Source organism: Vulpes vulpes, chromosome 2, assembly GCF_048418805.1.
Source record: "Vulpes vulpes isolate BD-2025 chromosome 2, VulVul3, whole genome shotgun sequence".
NCBI classification, from domain to species: Eukaryota; Metazoa; Chordata; class Mammalia; order Carnivora; family Canidae; genus Vulpes; species Vulpes vulpes.
The window spans coordinates 98363155-98385593 of NC_132781.1; the positions used below are offsets into that span (position 1 = coordinate 98363155).

Here is a 22439-nt window from a genome sequence, read left to right on the forward strand (position 1 = left end):
TTTTACTGAATTATACCTTTATCATTAGGAAATGTCCCTTTTTAAAGCTATGGAATATTTGTCTCCTGGGTGTTATGACATCAAAACAGTCACTTCAGCCTTAATATTCTTATGTCAGCATCATATATCGTTTTCCATCCATTTGCTTTGTTTTACACTTAACAGTCTTTATTAAAACAGTATGTGTTGTATAGGCAGCATATGGTAGTATGGATTTTTTTCATCAGCTTTGTCCTCAATCTCTGCCTTAGCTGTTGTGTGTAAAGGACTAACATTTAATATAAGTTAAAATTTGGACTGAGATCTTTTTTAAGATTTTTGTTCCTTAAAAAAATTTTTAAACAACTTTATACAGATGTGATAGGCATTCAGTATACTGTATATATGTAAAATGTACAGCTTGTTAAGTTCTAACGTATATACCCATGAAATCATCATCATGATAAAGGTAGTGAATGTATCCATTACTCCTAAAACCTTCTTCTTACTCTTTTGTATTATATCTATACCACCCCTTCTCTCCCCAGTCTTGTCCCAGGTATCTATTCATCTGCTTTCTATTACTATAGATTAACTTGTATTTTTGTGGTATTCTATTTAAGTGAATGTATATGTATATATATGCATGTGTGTCTAGACACTCAAATATGTATACAGTATGTACAGACACTATTTTTGTCTTGCTTATTTCCATGAATATAAATATTTAGAGATTATTTTTGTTGTTACATGCATCAGTAGTTTATTCCTTTTTTCTGTTCACTGCTTTGCTTTTGTATGTATATAGCAGTTTATTTATCTGTATAGACTGTTTATAGTTTCTAGGTGCTGCAAATTAAGCTACTGTTAACTATTAAAACTTTATAAAAAACTATGTTTTTTAAAAAAAACTATGTTTTTTATAATAACAGTCTTTTTTGGTCCTTAGATAAATACTTAGGCATGAAATGGCTAGTTTATAATGATAGGTGCATGTTTAATTCTATAAGGAGCTGACAAACTTTTTTAAAGCAGTTAGGACATTTTATATTCCCATCAGCAGCATATGAGAGTTCCAGTTGCTTTACATCCACTTCAGCACTTGGTATGGTCACTTTTTTTAGTTTTTGCCATTCTAATAGGTGCAGAGTGGTATCATACCTCTGGCTTTTAATTTTCATTTTATTAGTGAGTAGTAAATTTGAGCTCTTCATGTGGTTATTTGCCATTCTTACATTTTTATTTGGTGATGTGTTGTGTTCAGAAATCTTTTGCCAATTTAAAAAATTATTTTTCTTACTAAATTTTTTTTTTATTTTTTTTATTTAAAAAAAATTTTTTTTTTATATTTATTTGTGATAGTCAGAGAGAGAGAGAGAGAGAGAGAGGCAGAGACACAGGCAGAGGGAGAAGCAGGCTCCATGCACCGGGAGCCCGACGTGTGGGATTCGATCCCGGGTCTCCAGGATCGCGCCCCGGGCCAAAGGCAGGCGCCAAACCGCTGCGCCACCCAGGGATCCCTCTTACTAAATTTTTTATGTAACATCCTTATTTACGTATCATATAAATGATTGATTTAAAATATACAATTTAGTGTTTTTAAAAATATTCAAAGACTTGTGAGCCATCACCACAGTCAATTTTAGAACATTTTCATCAAGCCCAAAAGAGGTACTGTCACCATCATTAACATTCACTTTCTATATCCCTTGAACACTTCTACCCTGGCAACTATTAACTTTTTCTATCCATTTGCCCTATCCTGGACATTTCATATAACTAGAATCATACAGTATGTAGTCTTTTGTGACTGGGTTCTTTAACATAGCATACTATTTTCTAGATTTGTCTGTGTTGCAACATGTCTGAGTAATTCATTTAATTGCCAAATGATATTCCAGTGTATGGATATACCATATTTTCCTTAACCATTCAACAGTTGATGGATATTTGGGTTGTTTTCATTTGGCTCTTTTGAACAATATTGCTATGAACAAGTAGTACCGCTATGAATATTTGTTTACAATTTTTTAAATTCTTTGGATTATTCTTGGGAGTTTATTTGCTGGGTCATGTGTTAATAACTCTGTTATCCTTTTGAGAAATTACCAGTCTGTTTTCCAAAGTGGAAGTACCGTTTTACATTTACGTTTGTAATGCAGTAGGTGTCCTAATTTTTTACTTCTTATCTGTATTAATACCAGGTAAAGTTTGTCTTTCTGGTTTTAGCCATCATGGTGAATATGAAGTGGTATTTCATTTTGTTTTTACTTTTCATTTTTATTTCTCTAGTGACTAGTGATGTTGAGCATCTTTTCTTGTGCTTATTGACCATTTGTTTATCTTCAACAGTTTGTATCTTTTAACTGGGATGGTTAATTTACATTTAATGTTATTAATGATAAGATTAGATTTAAATCTACTGTCTTGGTATTTTTTTATTTTTATTTTTAAAAAATATTTTATTTTTTAAAATAGTCTTTATACCCATTATGGGGCTTGTACTCAACCCCATGATCAAGAGTCACATTCTCTACTGACTGAGCCAGCCAGGTGCCCTGATAGTTGTTTTTATTTGCTCCATTTGTTTTTTGTTCTCTTTTTTTTTTTCTTTTATGGCCTTCTTTTGAGATGTCTGTGATTTCATTTTGTCTAATTTGTTGTATTATTAGCTACACATTTTGTTGTGTTAGTCATTGTCTTAGGACTTAAAATTTACATCTTTTTCTCATAGTTTACCAGCAAGCGATATTATAGTACTTCTCATATAGTATAAGATCCTCAATATAATTCCATTTCTTTATTTTTTTTTTGGCCTTTATACAGTTATTATCATGCATTTATCTTTTTTATAAACCCCACAATGAATTCTTACATTTTTGTTTAAACAGTTGTTTACTGTGGGTTTTATATCTTCTATGTCTGTACTTGATTTTCTGAACCTATGGATTGGAAAACCAGAGTTCCACATTGGAAACTCAGTGAGTGCTATCTTTAAGACTTATGTTGAACTTAGGGTGGGCATGGGTTAAGGGAAGAGCATGGGTTTCTGAAGCTTTCCTACTATTTTTAAGTTGCCTTTTTCTTACTTTTACTGTTCGCTTAGTTGCTGCAGACTGGTTTACTCTCTTGTCCAGAGTCCTAACAATGTTGGTTCTGACAGTTCCTGCTTGATTTTTTTGATATTTCCTTAGTGGAATGTGCTCTTGGAGCTGCCTACTCCACTATTTTTGCTGACATAAATCTGGATATTTTTGCTTTCCTTTAAATCTTATTCAGGTTTGTTCTGAAATACATTTAAGTTCCTTGGAAATAGATTCTTTCAAGTTCTACTTTCTGGTTTATTAGATGGGTCTAGAGCAGTATTTGGTCAAAGGGTAATTATTCCTCACTACTGAGGCAAGATTTTTCTGAGTATTCAAATACCCAGTGCCCTGTGAGTCGAGTTTTTCCAGTCTGACTAGCTGGACCAGGCTATGTTCCTGGCTCTTTTGTCTGTTGGACATTCTTTCCTTAAATTCTTTTGGATGGTTCTTTTTCCAACCTCAGGGAATTTCTTCATTCATATGTTCTCTTCCTTAATATTCGGGTCATGTTCTCTGTATATCTCTTTCTGTGGGTGTTTCTTCTCTATGTGAAGAACTTTCATTTCTGGTACTTTGTCCTGCTGGTTTTAGCTACCTTGGTCTTATCAGATCTTCTGAACTTTGGGAGTGTCCTGGGCTTGGCCTTAGTTCTTCTCCCTGTGTCTTGGCCTTAGGATATTTTCTTCAGACCAATTTTATTGTTGCCCTCTAATTTTGTTTTCATCCATGTTTAAACATTGTAAATCCCACCCATTGATTCTTTTTTTTTTTTTTTAAAGGGAGGGGGAGAGCATGCATGCGTGTGAGTGCAGAGAGAGAGAGTGAGAGAATTTTAAGCAGGCTCCATGCGCATCACAGAGCCTGATGCAGGGCTACATCTCATGACCCTGAGATGATGACCTGAGCTGAAATCAAGAGTGAGACACTTCACTGACTGAGCCTAGGCAGCCTCCCCTCCATTGATTTTCTTTTTTTTTTCCCCCTGCTTATTGATTTTTAACAGATTTTGTTTTTACTTCTGGGGATTTTGTTATTATAATTTTCAGTTCTTTGAAGAAATTTTCAACTTTGTGTTGTATGTATCTGAATGTAATAAGGATACTCATTCTAATGTGTCTATGGCTGAAACTCCAAAATATAGATCTGTTTTGGTTTTCTTGATTCTGCTGGTTTTCATTTATGTTGTATTGTCTCCTGTGTTTGGTACTTTTTATTCTGCTGAAAATGTTAATGAGCTAGTAGTAGAAGTTATTTTTATTTTATCTTATCTTATTTTATTTTATTTTTTAAAGATTTATTTATTTATGATAGAGAGACAGAGACACAAACAGAGGGAGAAGCAGGCTCCATGCTGGGAGCCCGACGCGGGACTCGGGGCTCGATCCCGGGACTCGATCCCGGGACTCCAGGATCGCGCTCCCGGCCAAAGGCAGGCGCCAAACTGCTGAGCCACCCAGGGATCCCTAGAAGTTATTTTTAGATTACATTGTTTTCTCTACAGAGGATGTATATTGCTTCTACCTGGTGCCTGTGGGCACTTGTAATCTAGTATTACGTGAATCCAGTTTCAGAGTTTGAAATGATCTAAAGCCCAGGTCCGGTCTCTATGTACTTTTAGTTTATTGTTCTGGCTTGCAGCCCTTCAATTTCTCAGCTGGAAGGGGGGTAGGGGCTTACTAGTTTCCCTTCTCCCTCACTTGTCTAGGACCTAGATCCCTGTCTTTTGGCCTTCTGAGTTCGTCAAAACCACCCTTCACCCTTTTTACCTGCATTCTCTGAAATAGGCAAATGTCCCATGAGTGGCAGAAGTGGCCAAAAGCTGTACTCACTTCCCTGGACTTTCATCTTTTCCAGTTTTGGCTTAGTAACTCATTATCATAGCTTTTTGATACCTTCAGTCACATTTTAAAAAATAAACAATATTTAATATCAATTGTTAAATAAATTGTTAAAATATTTTTAAAAATAATATTGAAATGGTAAAATAATGTTAGTATTAGTATTTAAAGTGTCAACATTGGGGTACCTGGGTGGCTCAGTGGTTGAGCATCCACCTTGGCTCAGGTCATGATCCCAGGGTCATGGGATCGAGTCCTGCACAAGGCTCCCTGCATAGAGCCTGCTTCTCCCTCTGCTTATGATTCTGCCCCTCTGTGTCTCTCATGAATAAATAAATAAAACCTTAAAAAAATTAAGTGTCAACATTAACAAAACTTAAACTTTTTTTTTTTTAAGATTTTATTTATTTTATCATGAGAGACAGAGAGAAAGAGAGGCAGAGACACAGGCAGAGGGAGAAGTAGGCTCCACACAGGGAGCCCGACATGGGACTTGATCCTAGGTCTCCAGGATCACGCCCTGGGCCAAAGTTGGTACTAAACCACTGAGCCACTGGGGCTGCCCCAAAAGTTAAAAAATTTTAATATTGACATTTAAGATTAAAATAATAAAATTTTTATTTTACCCCCCCCCCCCCTTTTTTTTTTGAGAGAGGGCCTGGGGCCGAGGGAGAGGGAGAGAGAATCCAAGCAAGCTGCATGCCCAGCATGGAACCTGATGCAGGGCTCCATTCCATGACCCTGATCATGACCTGAGCGCAGATCAATAGTCAGATGCTCAAGTGACTGAGCCACCCATGCGTGCCTTGTTTTATCTTATTTTTAAAGTGGTTTTCAGAAATAATATTGATTTGAATTATTTAGTGTGGTCTCATAAGAAGTGTAAGTGCGTTTGAATTTTAAAAATGTTTTATCTGTGTTACTATGCAGAGAAATGATTGAGTGCTTTATCAGGAGTGGTTTGTTCAGTCAGTAATGAGCATTTATGTTATATTGTTCATTTGCTTCCATAGGAATTTAAAGATCTCTTTAGGAAGTTAATGATTTTATTTATCTTTGAAAATGTTTATTAAAAACTGGAAAATGACATTACTTTTATTTATTTTTAGGTTGGGCTCATGTGGTTTGTGCCCTGTATATTCCAGAGGTACAGTTTGCCAATGTTTCTACAATGGAACCAATCGTTTTACAATCTGTTCCACATGATCGTTACAATAAGGTACAATGGATATTATTTTATTGATGTTTGAATATAATTTTTTTTCTTCTAAAACTGGGAAATGTAAAAGATTTTTTTGTATTTTGTTATATTTTAGGCCTTCATTAAAAATTTTAAATTATATGCCTCCATCAGATTCTAGAGAGATTCGAAAACATTATAATTACTAAGTGGTAAACTATGGTTATTAAAAGTCATTAAAACATAAAAGTTATAAAGTCATAGGAGTACAAAACAAAACTGTATTACCTTTTATGTTAACCTAGATATTTAGTATTTTAATGTTTATTTTTTTAATTTTTAAAAATTTTTGTTTATTTGAGAGAGCAAGAAAGAGAGCATGAGCCAGGGGTGGGAGAGGGAAAAGCAGACTCCCCACTGAGCAAGGAGCCTGACCCGGGGCTCAATCCCAGCACTGTGGGATCATGACTCTAGGTGAAGGCGGATACTTAACTGACTGAGCTACCCAGGTGCCCCGTATTTTGACATTTAAATGACATTTCATTCCTCATAGCTTTGTCCTTTAAGAATTATTGGTTTTGGGACACCTGGGTGGCTCAGTGGTTGAGTGTCTCTGTCTTCGGCTCAGGGCATGATCCTGGAATCCGGGATCGAGTGCCACATTGGGCTCCCTGCGGGGAGCCTGCTTCTCCCTCTGCCTGTGTCTCTGCCTCTCTCTCTCTCTCTGTCTGTCATGAGTAAATAAGTAAATCTTTAAAAAAAAAAAAAAAAAAAGAGGGCAGCTCCAGTGTGGCTCAGCGGTTTAACACTGCCTTTGGCCCAGGGTGTGATCCTGGAGACCCGGGATTGAGTCCCAGGCCGGGCTCCTTGCATGGAGCCTGCTTCTCCCTCTGCCTGTGTCTCTGTGCCCTCTCTCTCTCTCATGAATAAATAAATTTTTTTTAAAAAGAATTACTGGCTTTTTATGTTCTTTCAAAGATTCTATTAAATTTGAATTAATCATTATTTAGTATAATATTTATTATATCATCCTTTCTTAAAAATTAATCCAGTTATAGAATATTACTTGCTCCTTTTCCTTTCCCTAATTATTTTCTACTCCTAGAGTAGGATTTTTGTTAGCTTTTTCTTAAAAACTTAATGTTTTCTTTGCTTTTTTTTCACCCTGTATCTTTTTCTTGATTAGTAATGTTTATTATTGCTTCATTCTCTTTTGCATGATTGGATGACCTTTCTTTTATCCATTGTGTCTTTAAATATAGTGTTGCCATTTAATAGAAGATACCTGTTGATTTATTTCATCTGTAGGGAGAAAGTATCACTGTCACCAATTCCAAAGTTTCAAATATTTTTGTGTTAAGTATTTTATAATGCAGATTATTGAATATTTATTTTTAAAAATTAAAAATATAGGAAACAAATAGAAAAATGCAAGACAGAAATTATCCTAAATCTTCTCTTTTCTGAGTCTTTTGGATTTTTTTTGTGTATATTTTTTGTTTTATTTTGTGTGTGCATTTTTGCACCTAATATATATGTGTAAAAAATGGATTATATTGCTTATACCGTTTTGTCTGTTTTTGAAACTTAGTAACCTTGAACATCTTTTTGTATCAGTTATGTTTTTTACCATTATTTTTATTGGATACTTAGCATGTAATTCAGAGTGTTACTAGTTTTGATAAACTAATTAGGATATCCTTACTGTTGAAGGGTCTCGTTTGGCTTTGGTTTGTACGTACCAACAGAATCTCTGTGTAAAAGGGTATGAATATTTTGGAAGCTTCAGTAAATATATTGTGTGAAATTGTCCTCGAGAATGCAGTTTCTAATTTATACTACAGGAGTACTATGTGAAGTTGCTCATAACCTTATATCCTGTTAAGTGTAGTGTGTATTACCATTAAAACAATCTTCACTGTTCTTTTTAGGGAAAATATTAGGTTAAATATTTTACAGTTTTATTTATTTTTAAAAGATTTATTTGAGAGAAAGAGCACAAGTGCACAAGCAGGGGGAGGGTCAAAGGGAGAGGGAGAAGCAGACTTCCTGTTGAGCAGGGAGCTCTGTGGGAGGCTCAATCTCAGGATCCCAAGATGATGACATGAGTTGAAGGCAGATGCTTGGGATCCCTGGGTGGCGCAGCGGTTTGGCGCCTGCCTTTGGCCCAGGGCGCGATCTTGGGGAGCCGGGATCGAATCCCATGTCGGGCTCCTGGTGCATGGAGCCTGCCTCTCCCTCTGCCTGTGTCTCTGCCTCTCTCACTCTCCCTCTCTCTCTGTGACTATCATAAATAAATAAAAATTATAAAAAAAAAAAAAAAAAAGAAGGCAGATGCTTGACCCACTGAGTTATCCAAGGTGTCTCTATTTTACGGGTAAAAAAAAACAAACAAGGTTACTCATTACTCTGTTAATTGACTTCTAAATAGGTCTTTGTTCATTTTATTACTGTATTTTTAGAATTTTTCTTACAAAGTGTTTTTTTATATTAGAGATTTTTTTCTTTTATCATGTATACTTGCTGTGTATGCTTTTGTCCATAATTTAATAACACTTTTTAACTTTCGTTATGTCTTCATGGTTTTTATTGTTGTTGGTATTCTAGAAGGTTCTTTTTTTTTTTTTTTAAGGTTCTTTTTTTCTAGTTGGGAAGTTTAACATTTTTATATAATTTACACAACTGTTTTCTATTGTTCTTGCTTTTGATGCCGTGCAAAGAAAATTTTTCTCAGTGCTAGTGAAGTTTTTTTTAGTACTTCCCAGTTCATACTTTTAAGTTCCTTTATTGTTCATCAGGTTCATATTTTTAAGTACTTATTTTTCCTTTCAATTTAGAAGTAATTTCAAACTTGCATAAAGGTTGCATTAATAGTACAAAGAGCTTTTCCTCTTGTAAACCTTTCAGGGTCATTTATCAATATATACTGACATCCCAGAATGCTTTATTTATTTAAGAAAGGTTTTATTTATTTATTTGAGAGAATGAGTGAGCATGAGCGAGGGGGAGGTGCAGAGGGAGAGGGAGAAGCAGACTCTCCACTGAATAGGGAGCCTGATGTGGGACTCAATCCCAGGACCCCACGATTATGACCTGAGGCAAAGGTAGACACTTAACTAGGTGCCCCCAGCATGCTTAATGTGCATTTCCTTTAAGAAGGGACTTTCTCCTGCATCACCAAAATACAGCCAGTGAAAAGGGGAAATTAACATTCATCCATTATTACTGTCTAATGCACAGACCTCATCATTTCCTTATTTTTCACTCATATTTCCCCCATTTTCCTAGTAATGCCCCCCCTCCTTTTTTAAGTAATGCCTTTTATAACAAAAAGATCACAAATTATACTTTGTCTTGTAAGTCTCCTTTAATCTCAAACAGTGGGATGCCTGGGTGGCTCAGCGGTTGAGTGTCTGCCTATGGTTCAGGGTGTTGATCCCACGATCTGGGATCTAGTTCCAAATGGGGCTGCTTGCAGGGAGCCTGCTTCTTCCTCTGCCTGTGTCTTTGTAGAATGCTCTGCCATTTGGATTTTTTTGAAGTTTTCTCATGATTAAATTTAGATCTTGTATTTTGGCAGAAATATCACAGAAATGATGCTGTGTTTTCATTCCATCCAATCAGGTGGTGCATAATTTCTGCTTTTCCCATTGCTTGGTGATTTACCTTGATCACTTGGTTAAGGTGGTATCTGTAAGATTTCTTCACTGGGAAGTTAATCTTTTTTCCCTTTATAATAATGAAGCATTTTATGGAGAAGTACTTTGTATGTAAATATCTTGTTCCTTGTGCTTTTTACCTACTAATTTTGGCATCTGTTTTTGTTTCTTGGCTTTGTTCATTACTGTGATTGATAGTAAGTGATGGTTTTCTGCTTCTATCACTTTTTTACATTCATCAGATGGCGTTACACTTGAAGGAATAACTTTTTCCTCGTCCCATTTATATTAGCATAGACTAATATGGACTTAGGTGTTACTGTTTTATTTTCATGGTCATTCTCCATTACTGTCATGTATTTTGATGATCATTTTGTCTGACATTTGGCTAGTGGGACACCTTCAAGCTGGCTTCTGTGTGTTTTGATTTGTTGTGAGCTCTTTACTTCTGGTACAACACAGCATGTTTCTAAGCTCGTCTTGGATCATTCCTGAACTAGCCCTGGAATCATCACCCATTCCTTCAAGGAGTCTTGATTCCTTTGAGAAACCAAAGTCAGCACTAAGTGTGCTTATTGTTACTGGGATATTGCTACTCCCAATGCTATCTCAGTGGGAATAGCTAGGAAATAGATGTGTTATATATAGATACAGAGATGTATACACATTCACATCAATATTTTTTCAGTGATTATCTCTATATATTTGAAGACTGTGAGGTCACAGTGATACTTCTGATTCAGTATATATTATACATATCTATGTATTTTTATATGTAGAGAGATAGAACCATAAACTCTTAGTGATTTCTCCAAATTGAACCCAACAATGCATGGTTTACTTTAAATTTTTTCTTTTCATGTTTATAACTCTCATCCCAACAGTAAGGAACCTGGCTCCTATTATCTTCAATATATTTACTTATTTGATCAATCTCTCTTATATTAATAGATGGATTGCTGCCATCCCCTAAAGCAGCAATCACCCTAACCTTGGATTAGGATTCCACACTTTACTCTGAGTTGCTACTGCTTCCCTGCATTGGCTGCCCTTTTCATCATTTTTGGGATTTGATACTCAGCTTCAGTCACTACTCCCTCTATCCTCTTTCAAATGGTTGGTCTCCTCGCTTGCTTGGGTTTTCGCACTAACTCCACTCCTACCCTCAGCACCCTCATGGGAGCCAGCTCTGCTGGGGCTTTGACACCGGTGTTGGACTTCCCCACCATAGATGCTACCATGCTTGGATCCATCCTTATGGCTTTAAGACTAATGTAGTCCAGGAGTAAGGGAAGACGGAAGAATGGATTACTTTGCTAAAAATCTTTTATCTATTTAGAGTTCATTTTATAATATGGTGAGATATGTGTCTTTTCCCCTCCCACATAGTCAACTTTTTCAACAGTGTTCACTAATCTATGTTTTACATAGTGATTTGAAGACCATGCCACTCTTGATCTCAGGGTTGTGAGTTTGAGCACCATGTTGGGTGTAGAGATTACTTTAAAAAAAAAAAAGGGAAATGAAATACTGTTTGGATTGCTATTAAATTCTTGCTGTTCTTTCTTTTCATTTTTTTAAAGATTTTACTTATGTATTAATGAGAGACACAAAGAGGCAGAGACCTAGGCAGAGGGAGAAGTAGACTCCCCATGGGGAGCCTGATGTGGAACTCGATCCCAGAACCCTGGGATCACTACCTGAGCCAAGGCAGATGCTCAGCCACTGAGACACCCAGGCATCCCAGATTCTTGGCTGTTGACATTTTTCTGTTTCATTGTTGTGTCTGTCTATTCTTACCTTAGTACCTATTCTGAAGTATTATGGCTTTATGTACATCTTATCGTAGTACATGGTAGAATAAATATTGTTATGTGTTTTTCCAGAATAACATTAGAACTAACAGAATACAGTTTTGGTAATATTAATATTATAATGAAATATTATTTTAAGAAATGATTGATTATAAACATGGAATCTTCACTTCTAGAGACATGGTGTAGTTCTTTGTATAGTTTTTCTTATATGAAGGTGCTATATAGTTGACCCTTGAACAGTGTGAGATTGCATAGTTAAAAATCCATGTATAACTTTTGACTCCCCCCAACTTTTTTTTTTAAAATACTTTGTTTTTGTTTTTTAAAGATTTTATGTATTTATTCATGAGAGACACAGAGAGAGAGAGGCAGAGACACACACATGCAGGGAACCCAATGTGGGACTGGATCCTGGAACTCTGGGATCACTCCCTGAGCCAAAGGCAGATGCTAGCTGCTGAGCCATCCAGGCATCCCTACTCCCCCAAAACTTAACTCCCAGGAGCCTACTGTTAACCAGACGCCTTACCAAAAAATAAAGTTGATAAGCACATATTTTATATGTGTGTTATATATTGTTTTCTTATAGTAAAGTAAGCTAGAGAAAAGAAAATATTATTAAAAAGTCATTAGAGATAATATATTTACAGTACTGTACTGTTTTCTACATGTAGGTAGGCAGGCCTGCACAGTTCAAACTCATGGTGTTCATGGTGTTCATGACTCATGGGTCAACTGTCTTCTCTTTCTTGGATTTTTATGGCTGTTCATTTGATAGTTAACCTTAAAAGCTTAATAATATTCTGTTCATGATTATTCAGGGTAGCTAATAGGAGGCATGTAATTCTGAAATGATAGGAACAATTGGAAGATGGATTGTTGAGTTTTGGAAGACATCATTTTTTTAATAGATGGTAGTAAAGAGTACTGAAGAGGTTTATTAACATATTGGGCTTTTACTATGGACCTCCTTTGTTTTAAACATTGTGCTAGATGCTGGGAATTCAAAGATGCATAAAATGCAAGATTTTTTTTCCCAAATGACAGTCTCAATTAGAAAGATTGCAAGTAAATATATAATTATAATGTATGAAAATAGTAATAATATATAAGTATACATTTCTGTAACTATCAAAGCATTCCTGTGAAACCTTTCATAAGCTGAAATTGGTATAACTTTGAGGAAGCAGTTACCATTAATTTATATGGAAAAAGTTTTGAGCGTTCCCAGACTGAAAAAATAACCTTTCTTAGGCTTTTCTGATACCTTAGGACTCACCAAACTACCAAATGCACAAAATAAGCCCAGACAAAGCACAAATGTTCACAGACATAGTTCAGATCTCTGGAGGCTTTATGCTGAGGTGCTCAATGTAGTTTCTCAGGAGGGAGTTGGGCGGTGCTATTCTTGCTGCTCTGGGTGCATGCTGCCTCTATAATGGGTCAATGCAAAGCAAAGGTTGAACACCACTTTCACTTTTTGCCTTTTTTCATAAAAGTGAAAATCCTTTTTGCATTTTTTTCAGTTAACAAAAATAGATATAAATTTAAGTCTTGTAAAATTGAAGTTGCATTACACGAACTTTTGAAAAATGGGGGATACCTGTAATAATAAAAAATCTGAATGGAGTGTTATGGAACATAATGAAAGGAGGGATTACTTTTGCCTAAGGAATTGAATAAAGCATACAAAGAGATTATAAGGACTTTGTGGAATAACTAAGAATTTGACCTGTGGAAAAAGGATCAAATAATAATTCCAGACAGAGAAAGTAACATAAACTAGTGTAGTAACTACAAAGGGAAGGTGGTAGCCAGTTCATAGAAAAATAAATAATCCTGTGTGGCTGGCACATAGTGGAATTTAGGGGGGGCGGGGAAAGAAGGAAATTTTGTGAGTGATAGGAGACAAATTTTCTAGAATATCTGTGTAGTATATCTAAATTGCAGAAAACTCACTGTGTTGACTTACTATGTTGTGAAGTTTTCTACATGTCACTAAATATATAATAGCCAGTTGTTTTTTTTTTTTAAAGATTTTATTTATTCATGAGAGACAGGGAGAGAGAGAGAGACGCAGAAACACAGGCAGAGGGAGAAGCAGGCTCCATGCAGGGAGCCTGACGTGGGACTCGATCCTGGGTCTCCAGGATCACACCCTGGACTGAAGGCAGCAGTAAACTGCTGAGCCACCCGGACTGCCCTATAATAGCCAGTTTTTGTACCATTTGTAACTGGATTCTTGTTTTTATTTTTTTTTATTTTTATTTTTATTTTTTTTAATTTATTTATGATAGTCACAGAGAGAGAGAGAGAGAGAGAGAGAGAGGCAGAGACACAGGCGGAGGGAGAAGCAGGCTCCATGCACCGGGAGCCTGACGTGGGATTCGATCCCGGGTCTCCAGGATCGCGCCCTGGGCCAAAGGCAGGCGCCAAACTGCTGCACCACCCAGGGATCCCTTGTTTTTATTTTTTGACCTCTCATATCAATCAATTCATTTCACATGTACATTTTGTTAATAAATATAATGAGCAGCATATATTACCTTTAAATTACCTTTTTTTTTTTAAGTTACTTTTTTAAAAAAGATTTTGTTTGAGAGAGAGAAAGAAAGAGAGAATGTGCAAGCCTGGGGTGGGAGGGGGAGAAGGAGAGGGAAAGGGAAAGAGTCTCAAGCAGACTCTGAGTTGACTGTGGAACTATGGGGCTATGTCTCAGGACCCTGAGATCATGCATGATGAGAGCCAAAACTGAGTTGGATGTGCCACCCAGGCACCCCTTTAGTTCCTGTTTAATAATTTTTAAGAATTGTGAAGACTGGGGCAACAAAAAGATTGTATTTTGAAGTTTTTGGTGATGGAGACTTGTATTCTTCAGAGTCAAGGAAGCATTTAATTATTTTTATTTTTAAAGATTTTATTTTTAAGTAATCTCTGCACCCAACATGCAGCTTGAACTTGCAACCCTTGGATCAAGAGTCACATGATCCACCAACTGAGTCAGCCAGACTCCCCAGGAAGCATTTATTTTAGAAAGCTACAATTTTCAGAGAGTAGTTGGTAGATGATGTATGTATTCTGTATATATGCTTTGAAGAGTATTTGTTCATAGCAATGAAGGAAGAAGTGTTTTGGTGTCATTTAACTGTAAAGGCTTCAAGGTAGAGGAATACTTAGAAATTGCTAGCCCAACTTCCCTTCAATTTTTTTCTGAAGGTACTAGTGTAGGGTAGCTATTAGAAGTGTTTATCAATAATATATTAGCATCTGAGTGGAGAAGTTTGAAAGTACTAAATATTCTGATTTTGGAATTTCTCATTAGTGCCATTTAAAAAGCTAGATTTCGGGGCAGCCCCAGTGGCTCAGCGGTTTAGCACCGCTTTCAGCCTGGGGCCTGATCCTGGAGACCCGGGATCGAGTTCCACGTCGGGCTCCTTGCATGGAGCCTGCTTCTCCCTTTGCCTGTGTCTCTGCCTCTCTCTCTCTCTGTCTCTCATGAATAAATACATAAAATCTTAAAAAAAAAAAAAAAAAGCTAGGTTTCATATATCTACTGTTCATCTGGCCAACGTTTATGTATGGCATGTCCTATTATATATCAGGCATTATTGGAAGCATGAGGAATACATAAAGATCCTAAGTGGTAGATAGATCTGTACAAATTATTGATTGTTAGGTAGTGCAGTATGTACAAGGATTCTAGAATACAGAGAATGTTTACTTAATGTAGTATAACGTACTTTGGGCTGTTTGTGTGTACAGGGCTGAAGAGAAGCAAGGTATCTTAGAAAAGGTTGTGGCTTCTCTGAATTTTGAAGAGTGAAAAACCTCTAGGTGCTGGGTATGAGGAGAGGAAAGAGGAGCACACTAGTAGCTATTAATTTTACAGACTGAAGGATCAAAAGCTTTGAAATAGGAAAAAAGAGGGTGAGAGGGAGAGATAGAGGGAGGGGGTAGTGGTGAGGGGGAGGGGCAATATTGCTACGTTTGAATGTGATGTTAGAATGCTGAGAGAGGTTGTCATGGACCAGGTTTTCAAGGGCCTCATGTATCATGGTAAGGAGTTTGAATTTTATTTATACTGAAGAGTTTTTATATTTACTTGGAAGGCATGTGCTCAGGTCTACCTTTTTTTTTTTTTAAAGATTTATTTATTTGAGAGAGTGTGTGTGTGTGTGTGTGGGGGGGGGGGTGCATAGGGAGAGAATCTTCAAGCTGACTCCCTGCTAAGAGCAGTGCCACTGCGTCTGATCTCACAAACCTTAGATCATGACCTGAGCTGAAATTAAGAGTTGGACACTGAACTGACTAAGCCACCCAGGTACTCCTCAGTTTTACCATTCTAAAGTATAGTGAAAGGAGAGTTGGGAGAGGGAAGATAGAAGAGACGAGAGTAGTTACTTAGACACTATTTAGGCTTTTGCAGTGTTCCAGAGGTAATAATGAGGGTCTTGAGTAGGAGAGTTGTATTAGGAATGAAGGCACAGATATTTAGGTAATAAATAAGAGGTTCAATTGACCAGGCATTGGGATCACTTTAGTATGACATAAGATGAGGGAGGAAGAAAAATCAGAATGGCTTTATAGCTTCAAGAAGAGAAGTATGGGGGTGCTTAGGTGGCTCATTCAGTTGGGCGTGCACTTTTGGCTCAGGTCATGATCCCAGGGGTCCTGGGATGCAGCCCCACATCGAATTCCCTGCTCAGTGGGCAGTCTACTTCGCCCTCTCCTCTGCCTCTTCCTCGGCTTGTGCGCACGTGCTCGCTCTTACTCTTTCAGATAAATGAATAAAATCTTAAAAAAAAAAAAGACACATCATGAACACTTGAAATTGAGTATATATATAGAGTCATCAAGTTAATTGACTCATTTCTTAGAACAAAGATACTAGCTTTAAATTCTTGGCAATTGTTGATGATACTTAACTACCTTGTTTGTGAAACAAATCTTGTGTTTACAACCTGTTGCCAGTGTATATTAGCAGTATGATGATAAGGCCCCAAGATAAAATTCAAATTTCTGCTGCAGCATTGAATATTTGCTTTAAAATATATATCTAATATATGTTTGTTTTGCTTGGCATTTTATCCTAGTTACTCAAATGAACACTTAGTTCTTTTTTTCTTTTCTGCACAGTTGAGTCATTTGGCAAATGAAAACAGTCTTGTACCTGTATCGGTAGAAAAATCTTTCTGTGCTTTTTTGTACCTCAGCTGATTCTCCCTTGCCCTGTTCACCTTTTCTCTGTTGTATTTGCATCCCTCCTCTACCCGCCAGTACATACATGTACACATGTGTTTTGTTTGGTGGTGTTTCTCTTTTTCTCAGGGAATAGTAAATTATTTTTCTTCATGTTTATTTTCTGTCTATTTAGTGCTTCTATATTCAACTTTACTTCTGATTGCCTTCTTTCTCTCAACTCTAAAGCTCAGAGGGAATTTTATTAAGTAAGTAGGGTTTACTGAGGACTGTGAAGAATGGCAGTATAATTTCCCTCTTCTCCTTCATGTTATTTCTTTCCTCCTCTTTTATTTTTTTAAAATTTTTTAAGCTTTAAAGATTTTATTTATTTATTCATGAGAGAGAGAGAGAGAGAGGCAGAGACACAGACAGAGGGAGAAGCAGGCTCCCCGCAGGGAGCCCAATGTGGGACTGAATTCCGGATCCTGGGAACACGCCCTGAACCGAAGGCAGGTGCTCAACTGTGGAGCCACCTATATATCCCCATGGATCATTTCTTTTGACTAGAACTCTAGAGTTAGAATTACTGTGTTATAGACTGACTATACCTGTTTCTAAAGTTCTGATAAGATTGCCTGATTACTTTCCAAATTTATATAGCTGTTAATTTCTTAAAAAATGATTAAAAACCAATATAGATAGGGGGATCCCTGGGTGGCTCAGCGGTGTGGTGCTTGCCTTCGGTCCAGGGCATGATCCTGGAGACCCGGGATCGAGTCCCACATCGGGCTCCCTGCATGGAGCCTGCTTCTCCCTCTACCTGTGTCTCTGCCTCTCTCTCTCTGTCTGTGCCTCTCATGAATAAATAAATAAAATATTAAAAAAAAAACAATATAGGTAATGGTGTAATATAAATGGCATTTTCATAAAGATTCATGATTTGAGAGAGACAGAAAGAGAGAAAAAAAGAAAGAAAGAAAGAAAGAAAGAGCGCGAACATGCATGCAGGAGTGGGAGAGAATCTTTAAGTAGACTCTTCACTGAGTGTGGAGCCTGAGGTGGGTCTCAATCCCAGGACTGATATGAGATCATGACCTGATCCAAAATCACGAGTTGGAGGCTTTAGGGACTGAGCCACCCAGGCATCCTGTTTTTTAAAAAATCATTTTTAATATTTGTTAATTTAATAATAAATTATGTCCAGTTATTTTAATTTTATATGATTTCTTGTTGGGTTATCAGAATGATAATTCTTTTTGTGTCTGTTTTTTGCTCATTTCTCTTTTATTTCTTTTTTTAAAGATTTTATTTACTCATGAGAGACACACACAGAGAGAGAGGCAGAGACATAGGCAGAGAGAGAAGCAGGCTCCATGCAGGGAGCTGATGTGGGACTCCAGGGACTCCCGGGACTCTCCAGGGACTCCAGGATCACGCCCTAAGCTGAAGGCAGATGCTCAACTGCTGACCCACCCAGGCATTCCCCCATTTCTCTTTTAAATAGTTAGGTTTTCTAAAGTTAAGAGCTCTTTAATTAATGATCATGAGTTTTTTGTTTGAATGTACCAAAGGTACTTTTTTACTTTGTCTTTTTCATTTTGGTAACATGAGAATGAGAAAATATTTGCAGACACAGTTAAACTTTATAGTTTTTTTGGGGGGGTGGCAATATACAGGGTGATTAAAAAATTGAATCTTTATAAAGTAATTAGGTTATATAGGATTACAGTCACTCTTTGAATATCAGAGGTATGAACTGTGCAGGTCCACTTACATGCAGATTTTTCTAGTCAGTACAGTACCTTATTGTATTTTCTCTTACAATATTTTTTAAAGATTTTATTTATTTGTGAGAGACAGAGAGAGAGAGAGAGAGGTGGAGACATAGGCAGAGGGAGAAGCAGGCTTCTCGCATGGAACCTGATGCGGGACTTGATGCCCAGATCCGGGATCACGCCCTGAGCCAAAGGCAGACACTCAACTGCCGAGCTACCCAGGTGTCCCTCTTACATTATTTTTTTCCCCCTTACAATATTTTTAAATAATATTTTTTGTATAGCTTATGTAATTATAAGAATACTGCATATAATACATATAAAATGCAAAATATGTGTTAAGCTATTAACAGGAGGCTATTAGTAAAGTTTTTGAGGAGTCAAAAGTTATACCTGTGTTCTTTTTCTTTTTTAAAGATTTAAAAAAAAAAAAGATTTTTTTGTTCATTTGAGAGAGAGAAAGAGAGAGCACGCATGTGCACTTGTGAGCAGGGGAGTGGCAGAAAGAGAGGGAGAGAAGCAGACGCCTGGCTGAGCATGGAGCCACATGCAGGGCTAGATCTCATGACCCTGACCTCATGACCTGTGGAAATCAAGAGTCAGCCAGTTAACTGACTGAGTCACCCTCGTGCCCCTACACTTGGATTTTCAACTGCATGGGGATCAAAGCTTCTAACCATGTTGTTCAAGGGTCAACTGTGTATTTTACGCACCAAATTATAGTGTTACTCTTACTTTTCTAATGCAGAAATTATTCTTTATATTACACAAATCTATACACATAGAACACAGAGCAGGTACATGGGACTAAAGTAGTTGTACATCACATTCACAAAATATTTCAGCAAGGTCCAGAAAATTGACACAGTAATAGCTATAACCCTTACTCTGGCTCTTTCTCCACAGGTGGCTAAAATCTGATATTTTCTGCATGCTGTAGTGAGACATAAAGGCAAAATGATAAAACTTCTCTTGGAGTTTTCCAAGTCACGTGAAAGATGAAAATGACGTTGTTCATTGTCAAAGACAATTATTATTACTTCTTTTAAGAGGGAAAATCTGTTTGCCATAATGGTTATATCTGTAGCACTAAAAATCAATGTTGAAATTAAACATGTAAGGATTGTCAGAAGTGAATGTATTTTGTGCAAGACTCCACACATGGTCCATTCTTTTTTCATGAAGAAAATAATGGTTGAACTGTATATCTGGATATGTTGAAAGAGTGAGCTTTTCCACAACAATGGAAAGCAGGCTAGGTCCCTGCTTTCATTAATCCTGTAGCTTGGAGCTTTCTTCACCGTTATCTTCCATACTACTGGATTAGGTTTTCTGTTCTGTCAATTTTTTTTTTCTCTTAGCAAATTATATTGAATGTAAGTCAAAATTTATTAACTAGTCAGAAAGGGAAATGGCAAGGTTACAAATAGAACATGCAGGTTTGGAGAGAGGGGATGGGGACGGGGAAGTTAAATTTTCCAAATTTCCAAAGAAAATTTGAAGTTTTATTTTACAGGGTTATATAAATAAAATGTCTATATTTGTAATTAAAAGGACTAATAAGATGATCAGAGATGCCAGATATAAGAAAAATGATAAGGATATGGTTTGGGTCTGAAATTGGAGTAATGAAACTTCATTATCCAACTAATGTTCAGCAGCACCAGGTAATAGAAAACCATGAAATAATGTCAAGTTGAAGTAGAGCACTTAGCAACAAATTCTGAGTTTGATCAGGTTACTATTTTTTTCAAGGTACAAAGTTGTAGAATGTAGTTTGCTATTTTTTAAAGAAAATCTATTATAGGTCTAAGTTTTTCTCTTTGAAAGTTCAAAGCATTGGCCTGCTCTGAAACTGTGACCACCCAAATTCCCAGTTAACACAGGGAATTTTTATTTATTTATTGTTTTAAGGAGATAAGCCAGGTACCTTTCTTCTCCACAAGGATGAGGTAACAAGGGGAGGCATCTTAGCTGCAAAAAAGTCAGGTTTAAAGTAAGCTAATGGATTGGTGTGCTCTATGTCATTGGGTGCATATAGATCTTTATGATAGAGTATAAAGATAAGTTTGATGCTTTCTTTATAAATTGTACTTTTTTGAAGGTGTTGAATACTTTTTGTGTCACCGCATTTCTCTTGGATTTTCTTCACATGAACATTTCATTGGAATTTTTACCTAAAGAGCTTTATTCTTTCCCAGTTAGAGAAGCTGTAAAAGTCTGAAATTTAGGTATTGGCATTGGTTCCTTCTGAGGATCGTGAGGGAGAATCTGTTCAAGGCTTCTCTCCCAGCCTCTGGTGGTGGCTGGCAATCTTTGGCATTCTGTTGCTTATGGATTTCTCACCCTGGTCTCTGCTTTTTCACCCCAGTGTTCTTCCTTTTCTTTTGTCTCTGTGTCCTCAAGTGGCCATCTTCTTGGAAGGACCAGGCCTATTGAATTAGAGGCCTTCTCTACCTCACTGTGACCTTAACTAATCACATCTGCAGTGATCCTTTTCTCAAATAAGGCCACGTTCTGAGTGACTGGGGGTTATTAGGACTTTACATAGTTTTCTTGAGGGACACAGTCCAACACATAGTAATCTATTACGCGCCCCCCCCCCCCCCACCATTCGTGTTCTTACTACGTGCAAAATACTTTTATTTCATCCCAGCATCTCTCGAAGTCTTAATCCATTCCCGTATCAATATCTGACTCCCTATTGCTTCTTTGTCCCTTTCTGTTGTAACCTAAACTTAGAAACTTCTGACTAGCCCTGCCTGTAGGCATATTATAGCTAAGATTTGCAAAAACTGCTTTTTACTTCAACTCTGCCTCACCCAAGGAGATAACGAAATATGTATACAAATGACTGTGCTTTATTTAAGATTTACAGGCACAACATGATCCTGTACGCAAAGACCAACTGATCAAGAACAAAGAAGTTACTCAACCTTCCTTGATGTCTACAGACATCAGCCACCTTTTGTCTCCAACCCCTCCCCCTACCCCCTTCCTAACAGAAAAAGCTCAAATCCCATGCTTGCGGAGATGGTTTTTTTCGGACAGTAATCTGCCACCTCTTTGATGGGCTGGCTTTCAGAATAAGGACCCTTTCCTACCCCAAGAGCATGTCTTGACATACTGGCCTGTCATACAGTAAGCAGAATAAACTTGGGACTTGCGGGGGGAAAAAAGTGTGGTAAAGTGAAGAGCATGGAGAGCAGTGAGCCACATTGGCACTGGTGAACAGATATGGCTAAAAGCTAGGGGCAGAACACAAATATTGTGGAAGTAAAATATCTAATACTCTAGCCCTCAACCTAAACATAAGGTATTATTAGGGGAAGACCAAGGGACAAAGCTACCCCAATGGGCTCAGAAGATAGAACATCAAGCTACAGAGAATTATTCTTGGTCTTAGAACCTAATGAAGTATGTCCTATTGAGTTACAGACCTACTTTTTGTTCAGTAAACCCCTTTTTTCTTCTAACTTCTTCCTTTGAAACGGGACTTTCTATACTAATCCTACCGCTGTATCTTGGAGGCAGATAACATTTCCCTATTTCATAGGGTATAGATGGGAAGGAATTTTGCCGCAGGACCAACCAGAGTCACCCATATCTGATTTAGATGATGCAGAAGATGAGATTTGGAACTTTTGGGATTATAGTATCTAGATTAAATTATGAATTTAAGAGTTGATGTTTTGTCAGACATGCTAAGTAGGCCCTGTATATCTGGGCCTTAGAGTTTCACCATTCCTTCCCTCCTCACCAGTGTCAGACTTATATTTGTCTCTTCGGAAAGACTTGTAAGGAAGAGCGCTTCTTGGCTCCCCTCCAGCACTGGAAAAACTCTAATAGTATTGTGGGAATTTGGGTTAGGGAATTTTTCCTGTCCCTTGCCTACCCGTAAAGATTTTTTCCCTTTGTCTTCCT

At 37.1% G+C, this 22439-nt stretch overlaps 1 protein-coding gene across 28 annotated transcripts in view; it reads left to right on the forward strand.

Moving 5' to 3' along the window:
- MLLT10 (MLLT10 histone lysine methyltransferase DOT1L cofactor) overlaps positions 1-22439 on the forward strand; it is a 249580-nt gene that overhangs the window by 94686 nt on the left and 132455 nt on the right. For 27 of the 28 annotated variants that reach the window (XM_072749337.1, XM_072749338.1, XM_072749339.1 and 24 more), the window contains one exon: positions 6013-6122. The exons of the other annotated variant lie outside the window; for it this stretch is intronic. In XM_072749337.1, the coding sequence (XP_072605438.1) occupies positions 6013-6122 (110 nt within the window). The remainder of the gene's footprint in view (positions 1-6012; positions 6123-22439) is intronic. 28 annotated transcript variants of the gene reach the window in all.